Genomic DNA, 26863 nt, shown 5'->3' on the forward strand with positions numbered 1-26863 from the left:
TACTCAGGGTCACCTAGCTAATATCTGAGATGAAATTCAAAGGTCTTCCTAACTCCCAGGTGTGAAGCTCTATCTACAACATTAATGCTACTTTCAGAGAAACGTTTATACAAAGTCAAAAGGAAGGCTAAAAATGTGATAAGTATGCTATGTATTTAAAACATCTCTAAAACTAACCTACTTAAATTATTGTCTTGGGATATTTCAGTTGGGTAATCTAAAGAATACTGACTCTGATTATAACACTTTCCTATATTCCAACACCCCACAGTCTTGGTATAACCTGACACTCTATTCAAGTCATCTGTCATCAGGATTGCTGCTGAGACTCACTGCTCTTCTGCTGCAGTTTATTATATCAGGATTGCTACTCACATCTCTCACTGCTTTATTCAGACAAGGTCAAAGCTGTCACTTCCAAGAAAGCTTAGCACCTGAGCCTCCCATTGGGTCATCATCTCAGGACCTGTGCCTGAGATATCTAGGACCCAATCCTGCAACAATTCCCGTCAGTGTCCCAGCTCTGTACTTAACCTCTTGCTACTTGTACTTCACCTAGCCCAATCTCCCTTCTTAAGTTCCCCCCCCCACTTCTTTTTTTTTTTTTAGCCCTAACTTTCTATCTTAGAATCAATACTGAATATTGGTTCCAAGAAGAAGAGAAGTAAGGGTTAAGCAATTGGAGTTAAGTGACTTGCCCAGAGTCACACGGTTAGGATGTATTGTAGGCCCATCCTCCCGACTCCTGGCCTAGGCCTATCGACTGTTCTGCCCCCTTCTTTATCTCTTGAGAGAGAATTGACATACTTCATTTAAATCCCACTACCGTATTAGCTGTTCTATACTTATTCTCTACAGCCTTCCACTCCCCTCTCCCCATGCTCTGAGCAGAAACAGAAACTTCATACTTTACTACCATACATCACTTATTAACATTGTTCCCCATTCTCTTTACTTTTAGTCTCTTAATGAAGAAATAACCCATCTTACTAAAGCCAACTCCTACTTATATCTCTGATCGATATCCTTTTCCTTTGACAGATTTCTCTTTATTATCATCTTTCTAATTTCTCTTTATACCCACCTTATGCTTTGTTGGCTAAGTCTTCCTATCTTATACCTTTGCTTAATCCTGTTATCTCTTCAAGCTATCAACTTATCTCTTCTCCATTTCACACCCACATTTTTAGAAAATTATCTATACAATTCCTTAATAATTGGTGATTGACCTCATCATTAAAATGGAACTACAGTCTCTAGGACAGTAAATTGGTATAATAGTAGAGTGCTGGTCCTAGAATCAGGAAGACTCATCTAAATCTAAGCTCTATGACCTAAGACTAGCTCTGTGATCCAGGGCAAGTCCCTTAACCTTGGGGGCCTCAATTTTCTCATCTGTAAAGTGAGCTGGAGAAGAAAATGGCAAACCACTCCATTATCTTTGCCAAGAAAACTCTGAACAGGGTCACAAAAGAGTGGGACACTGAAATGACTGGCTATCTCTCTAGAATTGAGTGGTCTCTAAATTACCAATCCAATTCCCTTTTCATAGTCCTCATCCTTCTATGTCCTCTCCATCACTTGACATCTACCTTTCTTACCTAGTCTGCATGTTCCTTCTCAATTTCTTTTTTAACCTTTTTTAAAAATTTCAATTACAAATAGGAACAATTTTTAAACAAAATTTTCCTGATAATTCACATTCTGTTCCTTCTCCCTGAGACAAATAGTCTGATATAGGTTGTACCAGTATTTTCATGATGTACATATTTCCATATTCCTCGTGCTGTTTCAGAAGACACATATAATTTTTAAACTCATGAAGGAAATAAAGTGAAGAATGAATGCTTTGATCAGCAATTAGATTCCAACAGTTCCTTCTTTAGCTGTGGATAGCATTTTTTATCATGAGTTCCTTTGTATTATCTTGGAACCTTGTTTTACTGATAATTTATTCCTTCACAGTTGATCATTGTACAATTTTTCTGTTACTGTATATACTATTCTGGTTCTGCTCACTGCACTTTGCATCAGTTCATGTAAGTCTTTACTGGTTTTTCTGAACTCATTGTGTTTATCATTACTTATGGTTCAATTCCATTACAACCCAGTACCATAATTTGTTCATCTATTCCCCAAGTGATGGAGACCTCAGTTTACAATTCTTTGCCACTACAAAAAGAGCTGCTAAAAATATTTTTGTACAAATAGGTCCTTTCCCCTTATCTTTGATCTCTTTAGGATATAGAACCAGTTGTGGAATTGCTGGGTCAAAGGGTATACATAGTTTTTAAAAAGCCTCTTTGGGCATGATTCCATGTTACTCTACCAAATGGCTAGATTAGTTCACAGTTCCACCAGTAGTATATTAGTGTCCCAATTTTCCCACATCCCATCCAACATTTATCATATTCCCTTTTTGGCCATATTAACCAGACTGATAAATGTGAGGTGGTATCTCAGCTTCTTAATTTCTTTTGATTGATCATTACCCATATCATGCCTCCTAACTTGTCTGTACCCTTGGACTCCATCCTGAGCCACCTTCTCTTCTCATTACACCCTCTTTCCTCTCCCTTCCCCCCCCCCCCACCCTTACCTTTCACCTTAGAATACCGTGCATTGATTCTAAGGCAGAAAAGTGCTAAGGGCTATACAATGGAAGTTACTCTTAAGGACCCCATGAGGGCCCATAGTTTCAGTTGTCATTTTTGTGCAGATGATATGTAATATGCAGCCTTGTTCTTCCTTTTACAATAGTCCCCCCTCACCAGCCTACTGAAAGAGGTGATATGACATTGTAGATAAAGCACTGTACTGAAAAGCCAGAAAGAGCCAAATTTGAAACTCACTTCAGTTTTCTCAGCTATTTGACTCTGCACAAGTCACTTAATTTCCTTGGGAAAAGTCTTTGGGAAAGTGTTTTAGTTGGCAAACATTTGAGCGACTTGTTCAGCTCGCTAGATGGTAGCCATAACACCAGTTTGGAATTTTAAAATCATTTGTAAAATTTTATGAACAAGAATAGTATAAGATTATGAGCAGTTTGCTTTATCAATTAACAACATGTAAAAAGGAGAACAGATGCAACTCTAATCTGTTGTTCAAAGCCCCTTATGCATGAAACTGGGAATATTTTGGCAGCAAACAAAAGATTGGAAAGAATTTCACAGATCTGTGAAACAAACTCTTTTTGCTCTCAGAACAGTAGCCCCATTTTTGGTGTACAGGGGGATGACATAGAAGTCTGCAACTATGAGATAAGCAACAGAACTCAGCACTTCTTTCATTCCTAGTATGAGCCACACTCTGCTAGATTCTGGTGTTACAAAGACAAATGACAAAAGTCTCTGCCTTCAGAGAGCACACATTCTATTGGAGTAAGGAACATACATGTACACATAACTATTCACAAAATAATACAAGTTATAAGGCATGAAAGACAAGGTATTAGCAGCTATTGAGATCAGGGAAAGGTCCTATGTAGGAAATGATGCAAAGGAAATCTGTATTGATACTAATAGATCTGACAGTATATTTACTTAGAAAATCACAAATACTTTTAATTTATTTATTATTTTAACATTGGTTACATATTAATCTGGTTCCTGGTGGAAGAGTTTGGCACCAAATAGAGAGGAGTCCCTTATGGATTCTCCTCATGGAAAGAAGGAAGAAAAGATGACATGTATGGAAAACAAATTGGAGTTTATTGTTAACCCCCCTTCCCCCACAAAAGTGTTTAAAAGGTCATTAATAACTTCCAACCCATATATGCTCAGTTTTCCATTTGCATAACATTTTTAATGAGAATACTCCACACACACTTCAAGAGCATCCAGTTGACTCAAAGAATAAATAAGGTTCACAATCAGAGTTACTTACTGATTATTGAAAGACATTTGACTTGGTAGGATACAATGCCACCATAAAGTCTTCCATAAATATATTTAAGTCACAGAAGAAAGATGTAACAACTATGATAAATGTGTTTGACCATCATCATTAATATCAACTGAGGCATGAAACAATGCACACATCATAGAGGGTTCATCTGTTATGGGGATATAGCTGAGTACAAATGAAGAGGGATTCTTTAGAGATGATGAGATCCTTCAGATATTCTTGTTTCCAAGTGATGCTGCATTAGTTTGATCAATACTAGAAACATTGTACTCCTGTTGTATAATCCACAGTAATTCAAAAGAGTTGTCTAATTATACAGGAAAAAAACAACCTGTAGAACTCATCCTTTAGTCTACCCCTTGAAATATTGTGTCGGACAATGATACAGATTTGAACAAGAAGAGGCCTTTGGGATATTTCAAGCCTAAATAGCCCCAATCTTCATCAAACTAAGGCCTATTTTTTTTTTTAATTTTCCCCCCCAATTATATGTAAAAGCAGTTTCCAACATTTTTCAGACAATATTGAGTCTCAAATTCTTCCTTCCCTCCCTCCCCCCTCTTGAGATGGTAAGCAATCTCATAGATTTTATGTGTACAATCATTTAAAACATTTTTCCATATTAACACTTTCGTGGGAGGAAATTCATAGAAAAAAATGATGAAAGTGAAAAAAGTTTGCTTTGGTCTGGATTCAGACTTAGTTCTTTTTCTCTAGAAATAGATGTCATTTTTTATTATGAGATCTTTGGGATAGTTTTGGATCATTGTATTGCTGAGAATAGTTGTTCACAATTGTTCATTTTAAAGTATTCCTGTCAGTGCATACAATTATTCTCAAAGTTCTACTTATTTCACTCTGCTTCACTTCTTATAAGTATTTCCAGGCTTTTCTGAGCACCTATTTGTCATTTCTTTCAGCAGAATAGCATTCCATTACAATTATATAATAGAACTTAATAAACCATTCTCCAATGAATGTGTGTCCCCTCATTTTGCAAATCTTTGCCCCTCTAAAATGAGCTTTTAAAAATATTTTTATACATATAGATCCTTCTCCTTTTTGTTTAATCTCTGTAATACAAACCTAGTATTGTTATTCCTGGGTCAAAGAGTATGTACTGTTTTATAGCTCTTTGACTATAGGTCCAAATTGATTTCTTTAATGATTGAATCAGTTCACAACTCCCCCAACAATGCATTTGTGTCCCACCTTTCCTGTATCCCTTCCAAGCTTTGTCATTTTCTTTTTCTGCCAATCTAATATGTATGGGCTAGAATCTCAAAATTGGTTCTAACTCGTATTTCTCTAATTTTTTTGCATGAATATAGACAGCTTTAATTACTTTGTCTGAGAAATACCTGTTCATATCTTTTGACCATTTATCATTTGGGGAATGACTTGTATTCTTATACATTCAACTCATTTCTCTATGTATTTTACAAATGAGACTTTTATTGGAGACTTACAGAAAATTTTGCACCATTATAATTAATGTGTATTACTTTTCATCCTATTTACCCCTGTTTAGTTTCTGACCTCCACCTCCCCCAATTTGCCCTCTTTTTTATCAGCTATAATCCCCTTTCTTTTATCATCTTCCCTCCTGTTTCCTGTAAGGTTAAGAAAGCTTTCTATATTCATTTGATTATGTATGTTCCTCCCTCATTGAGCCAATTCTGATGAAAGTAAAGTTCGCATGCTTACCTCCCTCATCTTCCTCTCCACTGTGAATGCCCTTACATGCTGCTTTTATGCGCAATAATTTGCCTTTCTATTTTTTCCTTCTCCATCCTCCCAATGCATTCCTCTTTCTTATGCATTAATTTAACTTAATTTAATTTTTTTATATCATCACATTATATTCAGTTCATACCTTGCCCATTGTCTATATATATTCTTCCTAATTGCCCTAATAATGATAAAATTCTTTGGTGTTACAAGAATTCCTTCCTTTCTTACAGATCTCTCATGTATACTAGTCTATGTTCACCTAATCTAAATTCTTTTCTTGGAGGCTTTGGATACAACAGTATTGACTTTGTTGTCTTCTTCTGAGTTTGTCTCCATGTCACCAAAACAGCTTTCTATTTGTTTCTTTTTTTTGATATTTGCTTATTTTCCTGTCTTTTTCTTTTCTTTAGTTTAAAAACTTAAATTTGAGCTCTATCACTGGTGAAAGGAACACTGTTCCAAGCTTCAGGTTCTTTGTGTAGCTGCCTTCAGAGATAGCTCTAGGGGTCTATCTGCTTTCAGTTTCCAAAATAGTATGATATAAGGAGAGGTATGTTTAATACTCTTGGCCTATGTTCTGATCTGTGAGTAACCCCAAGCACTCTTACCCATTGGAACTGTGACCAGGGTCCCCTGCTCCTCTGTGGTTGCAAGGGCTAGTTTATGCCAGTGCTCCTCCTCACCCTGCTCTAGGACTGACCTGGTTCTGTTTATAAGCAATGCGACAAGACTTTTGCACCCAAAGCCAGCAAAGGGACCCCTGTAATCTCCTTCTAAGCATTTTTTGGCCTGTGCCAGGGGGAGTTCAGAGACCTCCGCCACAAGGTCTTTGAAGATTAGAGGCTTTCCCAAGAGGATAGTGTTTGGAAGGTAAAGGAGAAAAGAATCAGCCTAAACTGAGAGCTCAGTGAAGATGCCTCACCTGAACTAGGCTACTAAGCTTCTCCCAGCGTAGTATCAAGGAAAACTCACCGTCAACCCCGGACAATAGCTGCCACCGTGCCAAGATGCCAAAATGCTCAGCAAGCTGCCTCCAGAGCCACCTCTCTGTGGAAAGAGAGTGGAGAGAGGAAGTGATACCAATTATATAGACAGTTTTTACATCACTTTCCTGCATCTCACATGTACCAATGGTAGCTGAAGCTTGACTTAGAACAGCCCAGGGGTCTTTCAGTTGTTTCTGATTTGTCATTTGCTACCACATATTTGCCATAGGCCATCCTCCTAAATACTTAATCCTTAAGTATGGGTGTAGACATTCCTGTTTTTGTTAGACTAAATAGGGTGGAGTAATCTAAAGTTCACATATTGTACCTAACTGATTTATTTCTTTAAATTTGGAACATTAAGAATAGTGTTCTTCAACACAGCTGGGTAGCTCAATAGATAGAGAGCCTAGCCTAAAAATAGAAGGTGCTAGTTTCAAATCTTTCTTCAGATATTTACTAGCTCTTGGTGACCCTGCGCAAGTCTCTTACCACCAGTTTGCCTAGCCCTTACTACTCTTCTGCCTTGAAACCAATACTTAAAATCAACTTTAAGACAGAAGGTAGGAATTTAAAAATACAAAAATATTTCTAATGATTATTTTTATTTGGACCTTAAGGGTAATCCAATCTAACTTTGTCCTCCTTCATAAGTATTGAATATAAATGTAAGAACTTGTCTCTGATTCTCAGAGAAGTATAATCCTAAACTACCTAAAGAAATTTCTATTTTCCTGTCAGAGAAATGATTTTGTTTACATTCACTAAAGATAAGTGCCTACTTGCATGGGGATCTTAATAGCAGTAGACCCATTCCTTAACAGTTTAGCATCCTGATATAGCAATTTGGACAACTGATAGAATAGTTCTTTAAAATATTTAATGATAACCACAGGAACACAGCTGTAATTGAAGAAGCTTACTTATGAGCTAAGAACTATAGGGAATGCAACAGAGAACGAGTAAAGTTTGTGCAGGAGGCGGTGGTTAATAAAGTTTTCACATTTGAAATCTGTATATGATCCCAATCTAAATCTGCTCATAAACTGTTTTGGTCACTTCTTCTCAATGAAAGTTTAAAGATAAGATTAGCCTTTGTTGATTTTCCAAGAAAGAATTAAAATAGCTCCTTTAGATGTGATAAGCTAAAACCTAACTGAAATTTCTTTCCTTTGAAACCCCTCCCCCACCAAAAAAGTCATTTTAAGTTTTAAATAATTGATAAAACTAATTAAATCCTCTTCCTATGCCCTTGAATCCACTTTTGTGGGTGGTCTATCTCCTGCTTCTCTTGAATGTCAGGGTACAGTATTTGCCCCACTCCCTATTGACTTTGGGTCCAGAATTGTTAAGAAAATCAGGGCCATCTGTCATGAGTTCTTCCACCACCCCATAACCATTAAACTTTCTATATCTTCACCGCTTTATTTTCTTCCTGGTTTCAGAACATGATGTCATTCAGTGTCATATTAACAGTTTTGTGTTTAACAACTAGTTCTCTAGGAAAATGTACATACAGCCTACCTTTAAAGATACACTGTTAGCTTTTTCTCCATCATTTATTTAAGTCTAGATGGATCAAGCCCACACTTGTAGAGTTTGCTGATTTCCAAGATAGAAATGCTTACAGTTAACAGTTAATTCTTTTAAGCCAATTTGAACTAGCTCCAGTTCACCCCTGATGTAACCTTTTTCTTTTTTAAGGATAATTCTTCTTTATCCATGCCAAGATTCCATTCTTTCTCATTTCATTTGGAGGCTTGATTCATAATTTTCCTTTATATATATCATTTTCAGTGTCTCCCTGTTGACCATCTTCTTATCTGCTGCCTATAAACATGCTCAAATTTCTCATATCCTTTAGAATAACAAAACACATCATTTCACCCTCTTTATATTATTATTCTGTATCTATTTTTCACTGCCAATTTAATTCAGAGTAGTCAGTACTTGCTACATCTCCTTCCTTACTGCCTGCTTACTTCTAGCACATTGTAATCTAGCTTCTGACCTCACTGCTTTACTGAAGCAACTAGTAAATTTTTACCATGTTTTCATGTTTCCCAACATCCTTTCCTAAATTACTAAAGCCATGATTTTTTTTTTTCTCACTATGTATCAGCTTAGATCTGTGAGTTGCTTTTTTAAACTGCTGATCCTCCCATCCTCCTAGATAGTCTCTTGTCCTGTGGCTTTCCTGACACTGATCTTTCCTAATTCTCTAACTATTCCTTCTCCAACATTTTTGTTGAATCAATACATGCCTCCTTATGTCCTGAAGTATGAAAGTTCCCCCAAATTCTGAGTTTCTTCCTTTATATATGTGGGTATCTCATCTATTCCCATGGATTCAGTTCTTGCAAATTTATGTAACCAGCCCTAATTTCTCTCCCGGATTCTAGGCTTGCACCTTCAGTTGTTTGGTAGATATTCATACATGAATGTCCTGCCAAAACCTCCAAGTCTTGCCCAGAATTTAACTTGTTTTTGCCCCCAAAACTTCCTTCTCTAACCACTTCTTCTCAATGAAGTATACATCTTCAGTTATCTGACTCTTTCTTTCCTCACATTTATTCAGTTAGGAAGCACTCACAAATCCCTTCTCTTACCTCTCCTTTCCATTCACATGACCAGGAGCTTGATTTAGAAGCTTATTTATTTATATCTGCCTTTTCCCTAAACTATTTAATTGTCTTCTGAAAGCCCTGAATTTAGAGCCAAAAGGTCTGAATTTAAATCCTGACTCAACTATTAGTTACCCGTTTGACCTTGAGCAAGTCATTGTCATATAATTCAAATTCCTGTGTTATATATATATATATATATATATATATATATATATATATATATTCATATATGTCATATATGTCATATAATTCAAATTCCTTGAGCCCACTAACTGTTTTTCAGGAGATGGAAAGTGTGTTTCATTTTTGGTTATTGATTAAGGTTCCTAGTATTTTAAAGTTGTTGGGGTTTTTGTTTGTTTTTAACAGTTTGAGGCAAATTGTTCTTTTGCTTCTGCTCACTTGACTATCCATTCATATGAATCTTTCCAGATCTCTCTAAAACTGTCCCTTTTGTTATAATTTTATATTTACATATTATAATCAGTCATTTTTCATTATGAGCATTTCTTTAATTTCTAGTCCATTGCTATATTAAGAAAAGCTGGGGACAGGTAGGTGGCTCAGTGGATTGAGAGACTGGCTGAAAAGAGGGGAATTCCTAGGTGCAAATCTAGCCTCAGATACTTCTTAGCTGTGTGACCCTGGGCAAGTCTGCCCAACCCTTATCTCTCTTCTTCCTTGGAACCAATACACAGTATTTTTTTTTTAACACAGGAGATAAGGAATTTTTTTTCTTTCTAAAATGCTTACCTTCCTTGTTGGAATCAATACGGTGTATTGGTTCCAAGGCAGAAGGGTGGTAAGGGCTAGGCAGTGGGGGTCAAGTGACTTGCCCAGAGTCACACAGCTGGAAAGTGTGTTTTCACACTTTCAAATCTGAAGCCAGATTTGAACCTAGGACCTCCCTAGGCCTGGCTCTCAATCCACTGAGCTACCCAGCTGCGCCCCCCCCCCCCCCCCAAGATAAGGATTAAAAAAAAGTTAAATAAGAAAAGCTACTATAAATATTTTTGTCTATAAGGGGCCTGTTCCTCTTTATTTGGTCTCTTTGTGGAAGAGATGTCGTAATAGTGTGGCTAATACAAATGATTTATAACTTTGAATTATAACTTTGGCTAGAGTTCCAAATTGCTTTCCAGAATGATTGTAGCATATTACAGTGTGAGCAACAGTACATTCGTGTATCTGATTTCCTTCAGTTTTTCAAAATTGTCAGTTTACATTTACTTTACTAAATTGTCATTTTTATTATTTTTACCAGTATGAAGCTCCTCCCAGTTTTCTGCTTCATCTCTAAATTTCAGATTCCTCATCCCCCTTCAAGGCTTTGCTCAGATGCTACCTTTCCCTAATTTTGTGTCCCTTCTCATTTCCTTTCCTCTGAATTGTAGTCCTCTCCCTCTTCAGATATTTCTTGGGACTCTCATCTCTTCTGACCCCTTTATTCTCTACCTTGTATTTTATTCATTTTGGTACAGGTTGGATCCCCTTTCCAAGACATACACCCAAGTGGTTATATGCTTCATAATGGCATGAACTTTTTTGTCATTTTTTTCCACTTTGCACATAATGGATACTTTATAAATCTTTAATTAAATTTTGTTGAACTGAATTCAGATAGTAGTCTCACTTTTTGTTCCTTCTTTCTCTTCAGACTGTGCCCCCAAGTTCTACTCTTGTCAAAATCTCAGACCTAATTTCATTTGTAGTTTGAACTCTTCCAATTCACCTGTCACACTACTGTCAGATTAATCTTCCTGTAGTTCATAGATTTGATTATTATGTCACTTTTCTGCTTAGGCCTGGACTCTTCAGTGGTTCCCCAATACATTCTAAATTTAAAATATTATAGTGCCCTTTGTATGTAGAATGCTGCCATGGAAGATAGAATTTAAAGAAGAGGTAGTTCCTACATTCCAGGAGGGAGATATGGCATTTATATAGATGATGGATGTACAAAATGTAATTTTTATGTGGTGTCATAGGGAGGGAGGGTCATTACCAAAATCCTCATTTAGGCATTGATATTTGAGTTGAGCTTTCACCATCTCAGAGAAAAAAGGAAAAGAGCAAGAAAGTGCCCACAGATTATGCAGGAAAGGGCTTGAATAAAGAGCAAAGAACGGGGCGAGATCCCCAAAGATGATAGAGCTGAGAAGTGGCACAATACTATCTGTACTGGAGAAAGGTACCCTGTCCATGCGCGTTGTTGTTGAAGAACAGGACAGAGATGTAAGGGCAGAGGTAGGAAGATGAACTGATAGTTTATTATAGTCCATGGGAGAGGAAATACAGTGCATCCTGGGCTTTAGGCAAGAAGGAATAGAGAAGAGTCTAACCAAGAGAGAGTGCATTTATATGGAGTCAGCAAGGGTTTGCTTTATATTCCTTGAGGATACCAGACCCCTGCTATATTTGCACGCAGACTTTGAAAGTCCCAACTTGAACTGGAGTTGGGAGAGAAAAAACACTTTTTCTCTGCAGTTAATATATCCCCTCACCTAACCTTATAGATTTCTGCCAGTCTGCAGAGGTGAGACTATCCCAAGGCTACCATCTTGCCTTGCACAAGAGTGCCAGTGGTTGGACTGCCTTCTGTTTCATAGTGGGGCCCCTGTGCCAAGATGTCTTCTATCCTTCTTTTAATGAGAAAAAAGGACTGCTGTATGGGGAATCATGTTCTTAACCTAGAATTAGAAGACTGTTAAACAAAACTTTGGAATTTTATGTGATGTGAACAGGTATTAATTGAGAAAAGTTCTGTTAGCAGACACATTTTCCCTTTAAATAGAAATTTTTTCATACATGTGTGGTATTTTAAGTAACTATTAAGAAAATTGGTTTGATTTCCTCAGTTTTATTCCATATTTTATTCCAAACTCCTTTATATCTTGAAGAATAAAGATATAATGAAAGAAGTGCTATATTTGTAGGTAAGAGCAGCTGACTCTAAATCCCAGATCTTCCATTGGCCAGTTTTGTGACCGTGAGCAAGTCACCTTTATTATTATGTGGGTAGATAAGACAAGATTTCCTTGGAGGAGGTCCCTTCCATCTCTAAATGTAGGATCCTCCAGTCTCCTCATTACCAAGTAAGGGAGTTGTTTGCTGCAGAAATAGTAAAGAGACTTTACATTTCTTTGTTACTGGATTAAAATCAGATATTTTCAGTTAATGGTTTTGATGGTTTAACAGTGTTATATTTCAAATTCCCTGAGTGAAACTGGAAATTCTCTGAATTTAAAGAAGAAATTGTGGAAAGTAAAGAGTGCAAAAAAACTTAATATTCATTTTCATTAAGGGCTACTTTTGTGTTAACATGTCTATTGCATAATTTTGTACTTTTTAATTCTCTAATTGTTTTCTGTGCGTATTCATATTATATTCCCAGTGTCTGGCTTGTTACCATTAATTAGTAATAGATTTAATTTTTTACTCTCTTTGGAGCATCATCTATGGCCCTTTCTCAGAAACTGGTTCTATATAATAAGGAAAATAACTTTAAGCACCCTTTTTTACTCATTTCTTTTCAGAGGTATTTATGACAGACCTTCATTTCCCCTAGAATATCAATCTTCATTTTTAAGTATAATAGAAGAATTTGTGAGATTGCTTATTTTTGTATAAGCTTCCATTTTGTAAAAGTAAGTTTACATCATGCAAATACATGAGGTTTTTTGTTAATGCATTTTATTTCCATATCGTTTCTTTCCTAATATATTCTTTACCTAAATAGGAAACCATTCCTTTTTTTTTTTTAAGGAAAGAATTTTTAAAAGTTTTAGAAAGCTAACATGTTAGTTGAATCTTTTATAATATTTTATACTAAGCTGTAAAAGAAAGGAAGTAAAAAAGGTGTATTTTCTCTGCCTTTCTCTAGGGACCAATTTTGATCACAGATATCCAACATTTACTTTAGATTTTCTTTGTGCAAGAGCATTGTACAATGTTTTCTTTTGGTGGAATGTATAAATAAAAAAAAAACAATTTTTCTTGGTCCCAAGACCTAGTATTCTTTTTACAGGTTGTAATCTTAAAGGTTGTAAAATATAACACAATTTTTTCTGTAGGTAAGTGTCCTACAGTGGTATATATAGGATGTTTGGAGAATTTGCTAAAGGTTGTTTGGGCTCTTCCCACAAAATAATATTCTTGTTACCTATAGCCTTCTCACCTTGAATAATTTGAATATAATATTGATGGAGGATGATAGGGCAGTTATGTCTTATATTTGGGGAAAGTTGAAGAATATTTTCTTCAGGAGGAATTGAAGAAGACAGCTTAAGTACAGAATTATATGAATCAGTAGTTAAAAGATAAGTTTGTGACTAATTGGAGCAGATATTTTCATTATAAAGCCTTTTTTTAAGCTTCAAATTATTTTCAGCAAAGAAATGCTCTTTTTAGTACAATGATCCTGACATAGAATTGACATAATAAAATAATTCATTTTGCTGAATTTTTCTAGAAATAATTCTCCCTTTTTTTCCAGATTTGGGACGCATGTATAATCTTGTATCTCGAATTCAAGATGGCCTTGGAGAATTGAAAAAACTTTTGGAAACACATATTCATAATCAGGGTCTAGCTGCAATTGAAAAATGTGGAGAAGCTGCTTTAAATGTAAGTAATGTTTGAGAGAATTTAGCAAATTAAAATTGTACACACATTTTTTTTCCTATTATAAAATTTCCATTGGTTAATTTTGACTGGAAATTTGTTGAGGAACATATTCAATTTTATTTTTCATTGGAGGAGTCCCTTGGTTATAATTTTATAATTATAAATTTTAAAATATTGCTTCAGTTAAAATTTTATTTTATTGGCATTTATATGACTTTATGGTTATTAATTTTAGTCTTCATTTGCTCTTTTCATCTTGATCCTGTAAACTAGAAGAAAACAGGTTTCATATGTAACCAGAAAAAATTGCTGCAAATTCTGAATTAATGGTATTTCGAATCTCTTGATGTTCTTACTTGTAGAAATTGCTCACTAACACAAAAACTTTCTCTTCTTGTATTTTCTTATCTTCCTCCCAGATTGCCAATAACTGAAACTGGTGACTACTTGATTCAGGAAGATGTGAAATCTTTTTTTTTTCCCCTAAACCCTTCCCTTCTATCTTAGAAACACTGTGTGTTGGTTCTAAGGAAGAAGAGTGATAAGGGCTAGGCAGTGAAACTTAAGTGATTTGACTTGCTCAGGGTCACACAGCTAGAAAGTGTCTGGGGCCAGATTTGAACCTAGGATCTTCTGTCTCCAGATCTGGCTCTATCCACTGAGCCAGCCTTTCAGAAAGGGTCCTTAAAATTTTGTTTTGGTGGAACTATATTTTATACCTTGCACTTCATTTAGCAATCTTAAGGTGCTTATTTAGTCAAATGTGGAAGCAAGACCCAGCACCTCTTAACTCCCAGTTTGATTGCCTCAGAGTTTTGGGTCTGCCTTAACTACTATATCTTTTTATCCTTTCATGTGTTTTCTATTACCAAATCCCATATGTTTATTCTACGGACTCTAACTTTGACATAAGTTGATAGAAGTTGATCAAAGGCATATTAAACGGTAGTGCCACCAAATACGGAAGTAAACTTGTTGGTTGATGGGCACCATGGCTTTGATGACAATAAATTGTGTCAGGGCCAAACTAGAATAGTTATTTGTAAATAAACATATAGATATATGAATAACGAATATCATTTTGAAAAATCTTTGGCAAATTTGTATAGGAGAAAAGCAGGTATGAGAGAGTCAATATTTTGTTAGTGCCAGGACAGAAAAGATAGGAGCAGCCATTGTAAAGGATGATGGTCACCTGAGGATCAGCTCTGGGCTTAGAAATCATCTGGGCCTGATTTGAAATTAGGTCATAAAACAGTACTTGTTACCCCAACTGAGTGGTGGTCAAATGGTTCAGGGAGTGGCAATTGATAGCCAAGGATGATATAAAAGAAAACATAGAAGACGAACGTAATTTTTGAGTTAATAATTTTAAGACACATATACTTTGGTAGCAAAAGTTTGATGAATTGTTTAAAAACAAAAACGTTTGCTGAAGACTGGTGCTTATTAATCAATAAACAGTCAATCAATAAAACATGTATTAAGTGGCTACTCTGTGAGAGATGCTTTGCTAGACATTAGAGTTTCAAAAAGAATGGTTCCTGATCTCAAGTTCTTGGTCTAATGTTTCTGGTCTATAAATCAGTGTTTGAGAACACTAAGACATCTTTTGCTTTCTGACCTCAACATACCATTCTCTCACCTTTCCTTCCTATCTCAAAAGAAAAAAAAGTTTTTTTAAGTCCTTGCTTTCTATCTTAGAATCCATAGTTCTCAAGGAGAAGAACAATAAAGACTAGTCAATGGAGGTTTAAGTGACTTGCCCAGGGATACAGAGCTAGAAAGGTTCTGAGGCCAAATTTGAACCCAGGACCTCCCATCGCTAGGCCTGCCTCTCAATCCACTGAGCCACTTCCAAGAGAGGTTTTTGTTTTGTTTCTTCCTTAAAATATACTTATACCTTGAGTTTGTACAGCACAACTATTTCTAGGTGAATTTCCATCCACCTAGTTAAGGATCCCTTGGTTCCCTACTTTTCCTGTGAAAAGGAGTTGATTTTTAAGAGATATTTTTCTTTAATTGAGGCCTTTCCTCTCAGATCCCTATCCTCCTTTCATTTACAATATACACAATCTCCTTTATTTTGAAAAGAACTCATTTGACCCTTCCTAGCTATTGTTATTTTCACAACCTCATCTAAACAAATCCTTTGTAACCACTGCCTCTGTATCCCCATTGTCCATTCATCAACTCCATAAAATTTTTATGCCCTAAATAACTACTTAAGAGGCTCTTTAGACTCTTAGAGCACCAAAGGCAGTGTTCTGTTTTTAATCCCTACTATCTTCTACAATTTCTGTTACATTAACAATCCCCTTCCTTCCCAAAACTAAATGAGGTGGCACTTGCTTTTCCTCCTACTACCTGACTGTTCACCTTCCATCTCTTTTGCTGGTTTTTCTCATTCTCCAAAGTTCTCTTTTTCTCTAAATTATGTCCTTGGAGGACTCAAACATTTCCAATAGCTTCAAAACCTTTAAGTAGTCTTATGTTTTCTTTTTCCTGCAGGCTTTTCTAATGGGATTGGCTACTAATCGACAGCATACCAGTTTCTCTTCTAGTCATTGTGCATATGTGATGGCTCTATTTCAAAACTTTTAATAACCTTCTCTTCTTTGTAGAATAAAGACCAGACACCTTAGCTTGGTGACAGTGATCCTCTGCCTAGTATATGCTTTGTAAATATTATGCATTATGCCCCTGATATCTTTGCCTAGTACTAATAAGTATCTATTCTGTGTCACAGAAAGTGAACAAGTTTGCTAAAAGTTTGCTAAATACATTTTTATTGATTAATAGTAGGATGATATTATCTCTTACTCTTAACTAATCTTTCACTTTTGCCACCAACTGTTCAATTCAATACAACTGATCTTTATTGGATGCTTACTGTGCAAAGACTGCAGATGAAACAACTCAACTGTCAGTGAGTTTGGATTCTATAGGAGATATAAGGATATACAGAAATGGGTAGAGAACTGGAAGAAAAGGAAACCCAAAAGGGGTCATGAAGAGCTGAATATGACTTAAAAATTATTGTATTACAACCAAAATGCAGAATATACCAAAGTATATTACATGGAAAATTGACGAAAGAATGAGCACAGAGGCTGGAGGGGAAATGTTTATGGAGGCCTAGAGACTTGAAGGAATACAAAGTTTCTTTAAACTAGGGATGGGGAGGATGCACTAAAGACATGAACCCTGTGCAAATGAGGTAAGAAGTAAGGTTAGAGGTAAGAAGTAGAACACTGAGTTCAAGAATAGCCAATAGTATAGTTGGACTGGAATGTAGAGCTTGCATGGAGTAGTAACATGAAATAAGACTGAAGGGGAGAGGTAGATCAATCAGATTGTAAAGGCCCTTTGATGCCTAGCAGAGAAGTTTGTATTTTATTCTACAGGCAGCACAAAGTAACTAAATTTTTTTTTCTTTTTCACAGAGAAGTGACCTGGTTGCACATGTGTTTTAGGAAAATTATTTTACTGACTTAGTGTAGGGTGGGTTGAAGAAAGGACAAACTAGAATAGAAGTAAGGACAGTCGGTTAAGAAGCTATTTTAGTTTGGTAACTGTGTGTGTGAAGAAGAGACATAAAGTGATGATGTAGAGTACATCATATCCAGCTAGGCAACAGGGATGCACATTAGTTCAGCTTTGCCTGATCTCTAGCTTGCCTTGGCTTGTTGCTTGTATTCTGCCAATTGAGGCTATGGTTTTTGTGATTGACCACATTCTTCAGTTTTTTTTGTACTACAAAAAGTCTAGATAGATATCAGTACTACTGTACTTCCTCTGTTGTCTCATTTGCTTAAACTCTCAGTGATCAAAGCTATGAGTATGAAATTTTTCCCCTCATATAAAGCTTTTCCCAAAACTCCTGGAAAATACTTTACCAACTCTTGATACTGAGTTTACATCCAGAGCCTGTCATTCTAGTATTTTTATCCTTGACCCAGAAATCCAGAAAATACTGGTTCATTCATCCATGGTCATAAGTGGAAAGGATCTTAAAAGTCATTTCATAATGCTTTTTCATCTTAATGTTGAAACTCAAACCCAAGAACTTGAAGTGATTTTTTTCCAATCACCCAGGCAGTTAGCCAGGGTCCAAATTTGATCCTGGGATTCTGAACAGAAAGTGTTTTCTATTGTACTGTGCTCCTCATTTCCTCAGATTCCTCTTCATTGATCATTCATTTCCCAAATCTTCCTTTCTCTTTTGCAACCTTTGTCTTTGACAAGCAAAAGGGATAAAAATACAACCTGCCACCAGAGGTCCTTCAGTTTATTGCCCAAGAGTTCAAAATCCTTAGCAGTCCAGTCTAGGTACCCTCTATCATTTATGCCTGCATAAATATCCAGAAATGGATAGTAGTCATGACCACAAAGTTTGCCAAGTCTAGGAGTTTTCTCCATCACACTCTGGACACATGCTATGGAAAGAAAGTAAACTTTTTGTTCATTTCATGTCAGTAAATAGCCCTCACAGTACCCCTCAGTAGGGAATCACCAATCACTGCTTACTCTTCCTAATGGACATCTTTAATCATATGATTCCTCTATTCAGAAGTCTTCAGTTTCTTCTTATTGACTCAAGAAGTAAAATATAAACTACTTAAATCTGCCATTAAAGGTCTGCCCCTTTCCTTACTCCCCTCTTGGGGGTGTGGGGGGATTCTCAAATTGTCTCATTATCACCTTTCCTGGACCTCTCCTTAATACTTTAATATCTATTATCTATTTAATATCTTAATATCGTATCATATGTAGTTGTATATTTAACTCTTCGTGGGCAATCAGGGTCAGTAATTTTGCACAGTGCATTGTTCATAACAGATATTTAATGAATAAGATAGTGGCACATTAACCAATTCTCTAACCTTTTAGATAAAATCATCTTGTAGTATCTTTGAAGAGAGCTGTTGGTATCCCCAGGTGATAGTGTGTGTGTGTGTGTGTGTGTGTGTGTGTGTATATATATATATATGTATATATATATATATGTTACTATTTCCTGTGGAGAGAAATTAGATTAAAAAGTTATTTAGATTTATAGCTAATATCTAAGGATTATGTATAAATGAATATTTTATGAAGTGAACCATTCAGAATATTACATGCCAAATTTGAATGTCTTTTGAAAATCAGTAAGTTTTTAAAGTAATATGGTTATCTCTTTTCTTTCTTTTTTTTCCTTTGTTTTTAAACCCTTACCTTCTGTCTTAGAATTGTTTCAGTTCCAAGACTGAAGAGTGGTAAGGTCTAGGCAATTGGAATTAAGTGACTTGCTGGGGGTCACACAGTTAAAAAGTATCTGAGGTCATATTTGAACCCAGGACCTCCTGGCTTGGCTCTATCCACTGAGCCACCTATTTTTTTTTTGTGCCTGAAATGTTTTTTAGTTGTCTTTTTTATTTTAAGAAATGCACAGTTCTGTGGGATAAGATATTATCTCCATATACTGCCTTCCTTTATCTCCTAACTGAAATCCCACCTTCGACAAGAACCCTTTCCCAATTTCTTAATTCTAGTACCATCCTCTATTATTTCTTAATTTACCATATATATATATGACAATATATATATATAACTATATATATATATATATTTGCTTGTTTGTTGTCTCTCCTCCCCCTCCCCCCAACCATTAGATTGTGAGCTCTTTGAAGGGAAGAATAATCTTTTCCCTCTTTTTTAAAATTCCCCAGTACTTAATTTCTAGTTAGAAAAAGTAGAGTAAGTTTATGTACCGTGACATTTTAAATAACCTCCATCAAAGATGTAACAAAACCCTAAGCAGCTGCTATATCATTCATTCTAATATTTGTAGGACTTAACTCTCATAAGACCTTTTCTACCTGTTAACTTTCTCTCTCTCCCTCTCCCTCTCCCTCTCTCTCTCTCTCTCTCTCTCTCTCCCTCTCCCTCTCCCTCTCCCTCTCCCTCTCCCTCTCCCTCTCCCTCTCCCTCTCCCTCTCTCTCTCTCTCTCTCCCTCTCCCTCACTCTCTCCCTCTCTCCCTCTCCCCTTCCATCTTGGAGTCAATACTGTGTATTGGCTCCAAGGCAGAAGAGTGGTAAGTGCTAGGCAATGGGGGTCAAGTGACTTGCACAGGGTAACTTTCTTACCTTACTTTCAGCAGAAATTAGCCTTATGCTCACTGATTTAACTGTACACTAATTCACATTAGTTGCTTCATATTCATTGTACACTAGAGGGTGCTCTCTTAAAATTTCATTAATCCCTTGTAATCTCATCCTTACCATTCTGTTATCTCTTTATGGATACATTCACTTACATTTCCACAGTCCTCATTAGACCCACCCCTACTTGAAATTCACTCTTCATTTTACTACTCTGACAATATACTCTTTTTGGCACTTTCCCCTCTCTGATAGCTCTTGTGACTTTTTTCATTATTTCCTACCCCAAGGTTCAGCATTTCTCTAAACATGCTCTTTCCTAGTGAATTCATCCATTTAAAACTGTTTCAACTTATCACTTATACATTGATGACACCTAAGTTTTTGTTTCCTGTCTTGTTTCCAAGATGATGATGACTCTTCAATCTCAACATTATGAAATTGAATTCATTTTCTTTTCCCCAAACCACTTTCCTAAGTTGATTTCTGTCGGTAGTATTATTCTGCTAGACACCAGATTTTATCAGTTTTTTCTCTTGAGATGTGTCATTGTTCTTGGGGTACCACTTTAGGCCAAAATGTTATTCTAGACTTTTTACAATCCTAAGTGATTGCAAGTTTTTCTCCTTTCAGCACATACTCGGTCCAGTCTTCTAGCTGCCTGCTGAACATTTCTAATTATGTGTCCTATTAGGACTTGAAAACATGTCCAAAAACTGAACTCACTGTTTACCATCCATAATCTTCTTTATTTCTAGATATGCAGGTTGAAACCTGAGTCATCTTTTCCATCTTCACAATATCTTTCATTTGCCCTCTCTTCTATTTTCAAACTTTCACCAGCCTAACTTGTCCGTATTCTTTTCCCCCATTCTTTGTCACTACCATTTTCAGTCCCATCTTTTATCTAGCTATCAAAATAGAATTGTATTATTAGCAAGATTGTCATTCCCTTACCCAAAAAATCTTTAGTGGTTCTATGTAGTCTGACCTTAAAGGGTCTCTACTTTCTGTCCTCTCTTAATATGTTAAGACTTGGCAACACACAAACCTCTTCAAAATCACTTCCTTCACTAGCATATGAATACAGTTTGTTACTCCACCTGTTTTGTTCCTTAACAAAATTGGCTCTCTCCATCTTCCCTTCCACCCATTCAATTTAATTTCTAAGGAAGTTTTTCCTGACTACTTCTGTGCCCATTCAACTCTGGCTCCCAATTTATATCATTTAATTCTGCTATAAAGTAATTGAGTCCTTAGGTAACAAAATTGTATTTGGTCTTTATTTAAAACTGTTAGATAATCAAAATCTAGTTGAGGTTTGGTTCTTTTAAATAATAGAATCCCTCAAATTTCAAAAATTTGAATACCTTGAATGTTTGTATTTAACATCAGACTTTGATTTTTAAGTGCCATGAAAATGAAATTTTTATTCATTGTGTAATACATGATAATTACCTTCCTCCCCCTCTTTAAATATCCTTAGTATTTTCCTCTAAAGAAAAGGCTAGAAGTATTTTCTGGTCTCACTTTGTTAAATGTCCTCCAGAAGGTAATCTGAACTGAAGGAGGAATGTATTTGAGCTAATTTGCTAAAATAAGTGAACAGCTTTACTAGCCAGTAACCACTTTCTCTTATTTTTCTCTTCCCTTAAGGACCCCAAAATGTATGTACAGACAGTTTTGGACGTTCATAAGAAATATAATGCACTAGTAATGTCAGCATTCAACAATGATGCTGGCTTTGTGGCCGCACTTGATAAAGTAAGTATATTTATTTTATTAACTGACATCATCCTTTGATGTTGAATTTTCTTTAAACTTTAAATTTTGTATAATTCACAGGCTTGTGGTCGCTTTATAAACAACAATGCAGTAACCAAAATGGCTCAGTCATCAAGTAAATCCCCTGAGTTATTGGCCCGATACTGTGATTCCTTGTTGAAGAAAAGGTACTGGTAGCTTTTTTTTTTTTAGTCCTTATCTTCTGTCTTAGAATCAGTTGGCAGAAGAACAGTAAAGGCTAAGCAATGGAGTTTGTGACTTGCCCAAGGTCACTAAGAAGTGTCTGAGGACAGATTTGAGTCATAGCTTTCTGTCTCTAGACCTGGCTCTCAAATCCCACCGAGCCACCTACTTGCCTCCCTCTAATATTTTCATCTCAAAACTTCTTCAAATCTTCCTTTCTTTCCTTCCTCATCCAGTGCCTGACAAAAAAGGAAGCTGCCTGTCTCCTTGCCAAGGTCAGCCTCTCTACATGTGAAGTGAATCCTGTCACCTTCCACCTTCTCCAGCAAATTGAATCCTCATCTCTTCACTGTCAAGCTATTGTCCTATATTTTTCTTCCTTTTCTCAGTAAAACTCCTGGAAAACGCTCTCAATATTTATTACCTCAAGTATTTTTCTACTTATTCTTGAACCCTTTGCAAACTAAACTGGCTTCTAATTTTATCAATCAACTGATACTGTTGTCTCTTGAGTGACCATATCTGGTCATCTTTTCTTCTTTCTTCATCTTTATTGAATTTTCTGCTGCATTTGACACTGTTAACCTCCTTCTACTGGATACTCTCAGTAGGCTTTTGTGATACTACTCTCTCTCTCTCTCTCTCTCTCCTTTGTTCTCTTACTCATTTGACTGCGCCTTCTCAGTGTCCTTTTTGGGTTCATCATCAATCTTATACCTGTTAAATATGGGTTTTCCTCGAGTTCTATCATAGGCTCTCCTTTCTTCATCTGTATGTTCTTTCTGAGTAACCTCATTAGTTCTTATGGATCTATCATCCCTATCCCAGTAATTTTCCTTTCTGTATATCCAGTCTCAGTCTCTACCATGAGGTTCAGCCTCTCATTATTAATTTCCAAAGCACCACATTATAATCTTTCTGTCCATATGATTGGTAACTTCAGCATTATCCTTGATTCTATAATCTCCCTTACCCCACATATCAGTCATTTGCTACATCTTGCCATTTTTACCTTCATATCTCTCATATGGAATTCCTTCTGACCCCTCACACAGCTACCACTTTAGTTTAGGCTTTCATTACTGCTTGCCTAAAATATTGCAGTAACCCTTAAGGTTGTTTCAGAATTATTTTTTTATTAAACCCTTACCTTCCCGTCTTATAATCAATAGTGTGTATTCATTCCAAGGCAGAAAGGCAGTAAAGGGGCAGGATATTGGGGTGGTTTGCCCCAGGTCATACAGCTAGGAAGTGTCTGAGGCCACATTTGAACCCAGGCCCTCCCATATCTAGGCCTGCCTTTCTGCCTACTGATCCACCTCGTTGTCCTCAAAATGATTTTTAAAGCAGAACTAGGAAGGGGGGAAATTCATTTGCTTATTAGATTAAGGTTTACCTTTATGTTACTTTAAATAATCATGGTTCAGTATAATTTCTTAGTGGTTTATTACTCTGAAATGTTTAATTTGTAATCTTTCCAAACTGTTGGATTTTTTTTTACTTGTATTTTTTTCTTAGCTATATTATGTGATTATTTTGTAGAAGTATTTTAATTCATGGTTTCATTATAGCTAAAATTTTATTCCTTTTTGATTTATTTCAGCTCCAAGAACCCAGAAGAAGCAGAACTAGAAGATACACTTAATCAAGTGGTAAGGTGCTTAATAAAGAAGACTGTCTATCTCAATGACTGACTTAAACTTTTGTTATAGAGGTGTAACTAAAATGGGAAGTTAATTAGTACTGAGCCAACTCCATGTGGTTTGTGAGATTTAACTTAAAACATTTACTTCCAAAGATTATATAGGGTTCTTGGCCTTTCACAGCATTGTAATATGTTGCCATTTAACTCATAAAGCAATAAACCATGACTTTAGTTCAGCAAAAGGAGAAGTATATATTAAATGACTGCTTATGTTTGTTTTGACAGATGGTTGTCTTCAAATACATTGAGGATAAAGATGTATTTCAGAAATTCTATGCTAAAATGTTGGCAAAAAGACTTGTGCACCAGAACAGTGCAAGTGATGATGCTGAAGCCAGCATGATCTCCAAACTGAAGGTTAGTTTAAATTTTCTCTACTGAATTTCATCTTCTTTGGTGTTTGTTTTTTTTTTTTAACATTAACTAAAGTGTTAATACTGGGATGAAACTAATGGGAACTTAAAAGTCTTGCAAAATTATATTTTCTGATTTATTATAGAAATCGATCCTAGTTTAGTCAGTTATCATGTCTTCTCTACCCTAAAACCTTCCATGGTTCTCCATTGCCTACAGGGTAGAGCTCAGGTATCTTAGCTTGGTATTCAATGCATTTTTCCAACCAGCTACTCTACTGGATACTTCTTGGTCTAGCCAAATCAATCTACTCGGGATCCCCTGAATATACTTTATTAATGCCCACCTTCCTTTTCTGTGTCTTTACAAGGGCTTTCTCCTGGTGCTGTACTTGAACCTAGTGCTTTTTTCTTTTTTCTCCACCCACTTCAGTTCATAAAACCTCATTTTCCATCCAGACCAGCTATAGCCCTAAAATGAGTTTTGTGATCTACTTTTAATTATGTCTTTTAACTGTGTGTTTTAGGAGAAATAATTCTAATTAATCTCAAAAAATTACATGCTCCTAACTTATCAATTTACAACCCAGAAAGAAATCTAGAAATCATTTCCAGAAGATAGCCCAATGTGTTTCTTTAGTTAGAAAATGCTGGGCTGAGCATCTTTGAATAGGATATTATAGATATTTATCCATACCCAGGATACTGCTGGATAGTTCTAATCATTGACTTTAAAGAGAGGAAAAATAAATAAGAACTAACATTTATATCTTGCTTGCCATGTGCCAGACTCTGTGCTAAGTACTTTCCAGTAAGCAGCATCTTAAATCCTTCTCTGATCCCTTTTTACCCTTTATTCCCAGGCCCTGTTCAGTTTTTCAATCCAAAAAACAATGTACCTATTAAGTACTGCCTGGGGTAACAGTTGTATAATTGAAACCCAGATGAATCTTAACTTTTTGTAATTTGTGTACCCTAAGACCCACAGGTTAAATTTAAGTTAGGCTTAAAGATGACTAGTTTGTGCTTATCTCTGCCTGGCAAATTAGTAGCAGTAAAAGCCTGTAGAATACTTCAGAGTCAATGATTAATGAAGAATCTGTTCTATTCCACAATGAATCAAAGTCAAGAAAACACTGGTTGAAAGCTGCAAATGATGTCAGTAGGAAGTGAAGTTAGTCCTCTTTTCTGGGACCCTTAGAAAGGGATGGGTGCAGGTGACAAAAACTAAGACCAAAAAGTGACTGACAGAATACACTTCATTTAGCATTATGGAGTATTATTCCGTATTTAGATGAACACTATTATTTCTTTAAAAGTACAAAAAATGAAGCATTCTATTTTTAGGCAAGATTTAAAAACTGGTGTGGTCTTATGGTCTTATGCCATTTCTCAAATATTGCTGATAAATGCTTATTCCTGCCACATCATTGCCTTTATAGGGGGTAATTTATAATTAAAGTTTTTCACAATTCTGGTATTCAAAATTCACATTCAGATAGCATTCCCAAAAGATTATTGATATTGAAGTCAAAATTTTACCCAAATGTTCAGTTTCATATCACTGAGAGCACTGTCCAGGTTCACAACTATAATCCCGCTCAATCTCTTTCTATTATTCAAAAAAAAAGGGACTATCTCCCTTTCATTTCATTGCTTGCAGAGAAAAGAGTAATCCTTGCTCCCATCACAGGAAGATGTGCTCTTACCATCTTAAGTTAGAACTCTGAGGGCACTTCATTATAAAACATAATAGTTATATTCTCTAGTCTTCAACCAAGTAGCTTAAAGATTTTCAGTTCATGGCATGTTTTTAATTGAAGATAATGCACAATTTTGAATTATTTATGCCTACAGTTTACACTTGAATTTCAAGTAATGAGATTTGATTTTTTTTTTTAAACCCTTACCTTCGATCTATAGTGTGTATTGGCTCCAAGGCAGAAGAGTGGTCAGGGCTAGACAATGGGGGTTAAGTGACTTGCCCAGGGTCACACAACCAGGAAGTGTCTGAGGCCAGATTTGAACCTATGACCTCCCAGCTCTAGGCCTGGTTCTCAATTCACTGAGCAACCCAGCTGCCCCCCCTTGATTTTAACTTAGATGTAATTTCATTGACATTTATAGCAATATTAATAATATACACTTAAGTGATACTACCATTATTATTTCTAGTTTTGTGTCAGTGATATGTGTAGTGCTTACATGGGAATTTCTTTAAAAGTATGTACTTTTTGCTTTATCATTAAAGAAGTTGGTCTTTTGATATCGAAATTTCTTTGGAATGTATTTCAGCAAGCTTGTGGTTTTGAGTATACTTCCAAGCTTCAACGAATGTTTCAAGATATTGGTGTGAGCAAAGACTTGAATGAACAGTTCAAAAAGCACCTCACGAATTCAGAGCCACTAGACTGTAAGTACTCTGAGTGCAGTGAAAGCTTTCTTTTAAAAGACCTAAGCCTCTTAGAGCTCTTTTTATTCTGATTAATATAAGTGTAAAATTATAGAATATGAGTAGTCAAGATATTAGTCTCAAGGCCTGACTTAGGAACTTCCTGAGTAAAGGATGTCTAAGGAGAGTGGCCTCCAATTAGTTATCTAGGGCTCGATAGTTTGCTGCCTTCCCAAACTTGGGATAGGAAGCCAGTGGCAGTGGGTCTATCATTTGAGAGAAGTGGAAACTCAATTTGGGCAAGTAGGCTGTCAAAGATCAGACAGCTCAGCAGCCCTATGTTGTCTTGAGGCAGTAATATCCTACCTCTCACACTGTAGCCTTAATTTGTCCTTCTTTTAGTCATATGCTTTTTTAT

The 26863-nt window shown here is 36.0% G+C and overlaps 1 protein-coding gene across 6 annotated transcripts in view; it reads left to right on the top strand.

Moving 5' to 3' along the window:
* The window catches only part of CUL1 (cullin 1), a 106323-nt gene that overhangs the window by 68883 nt on the left and 10577 nt on the right, over positions 1-26863 (top strand). For all 6 annotated transcript variants that reach the window (XM_007504520.2, XM_007504519.3, XM_007504518.3 and 3 more), the window contains exons 9-14: positions 13749-13879; positions 21684-21791; positions 21873-21979; positions 23599-23647; positions 23926-24057; positions 26349-26466. In XM_007504520.2, coding sequence (XP_007504582.2) covers positions 13749-13879; positions 21684-21791; positions 21873-21979; positions 23599-23647; positions 23926-24057; positions 26349-26466 — 645 coding nt within the window. The remainder of the gene's footprint in view (positions 1-13748; positions 13880-21683; positions 21792-21872; positions 21980-23598; positions 23648-23925; positions 24058-26348; positions 26467-26863) is intronic.

This window comes from Monodelphis domestica, chromosome 5, assembly GCF_027887165.1.
Source record: "Monodelphis domestica isolate mMonDom1 chromosome 5, mMonDom1.pri, whole genome shotgun sequence".
Lineage (NCBI taxonomy): Eukaryota > Metazoa > Chordata > Mammalia > Didelphimorphia > Didelphidae > Monodelphis > Monodelphis domestica.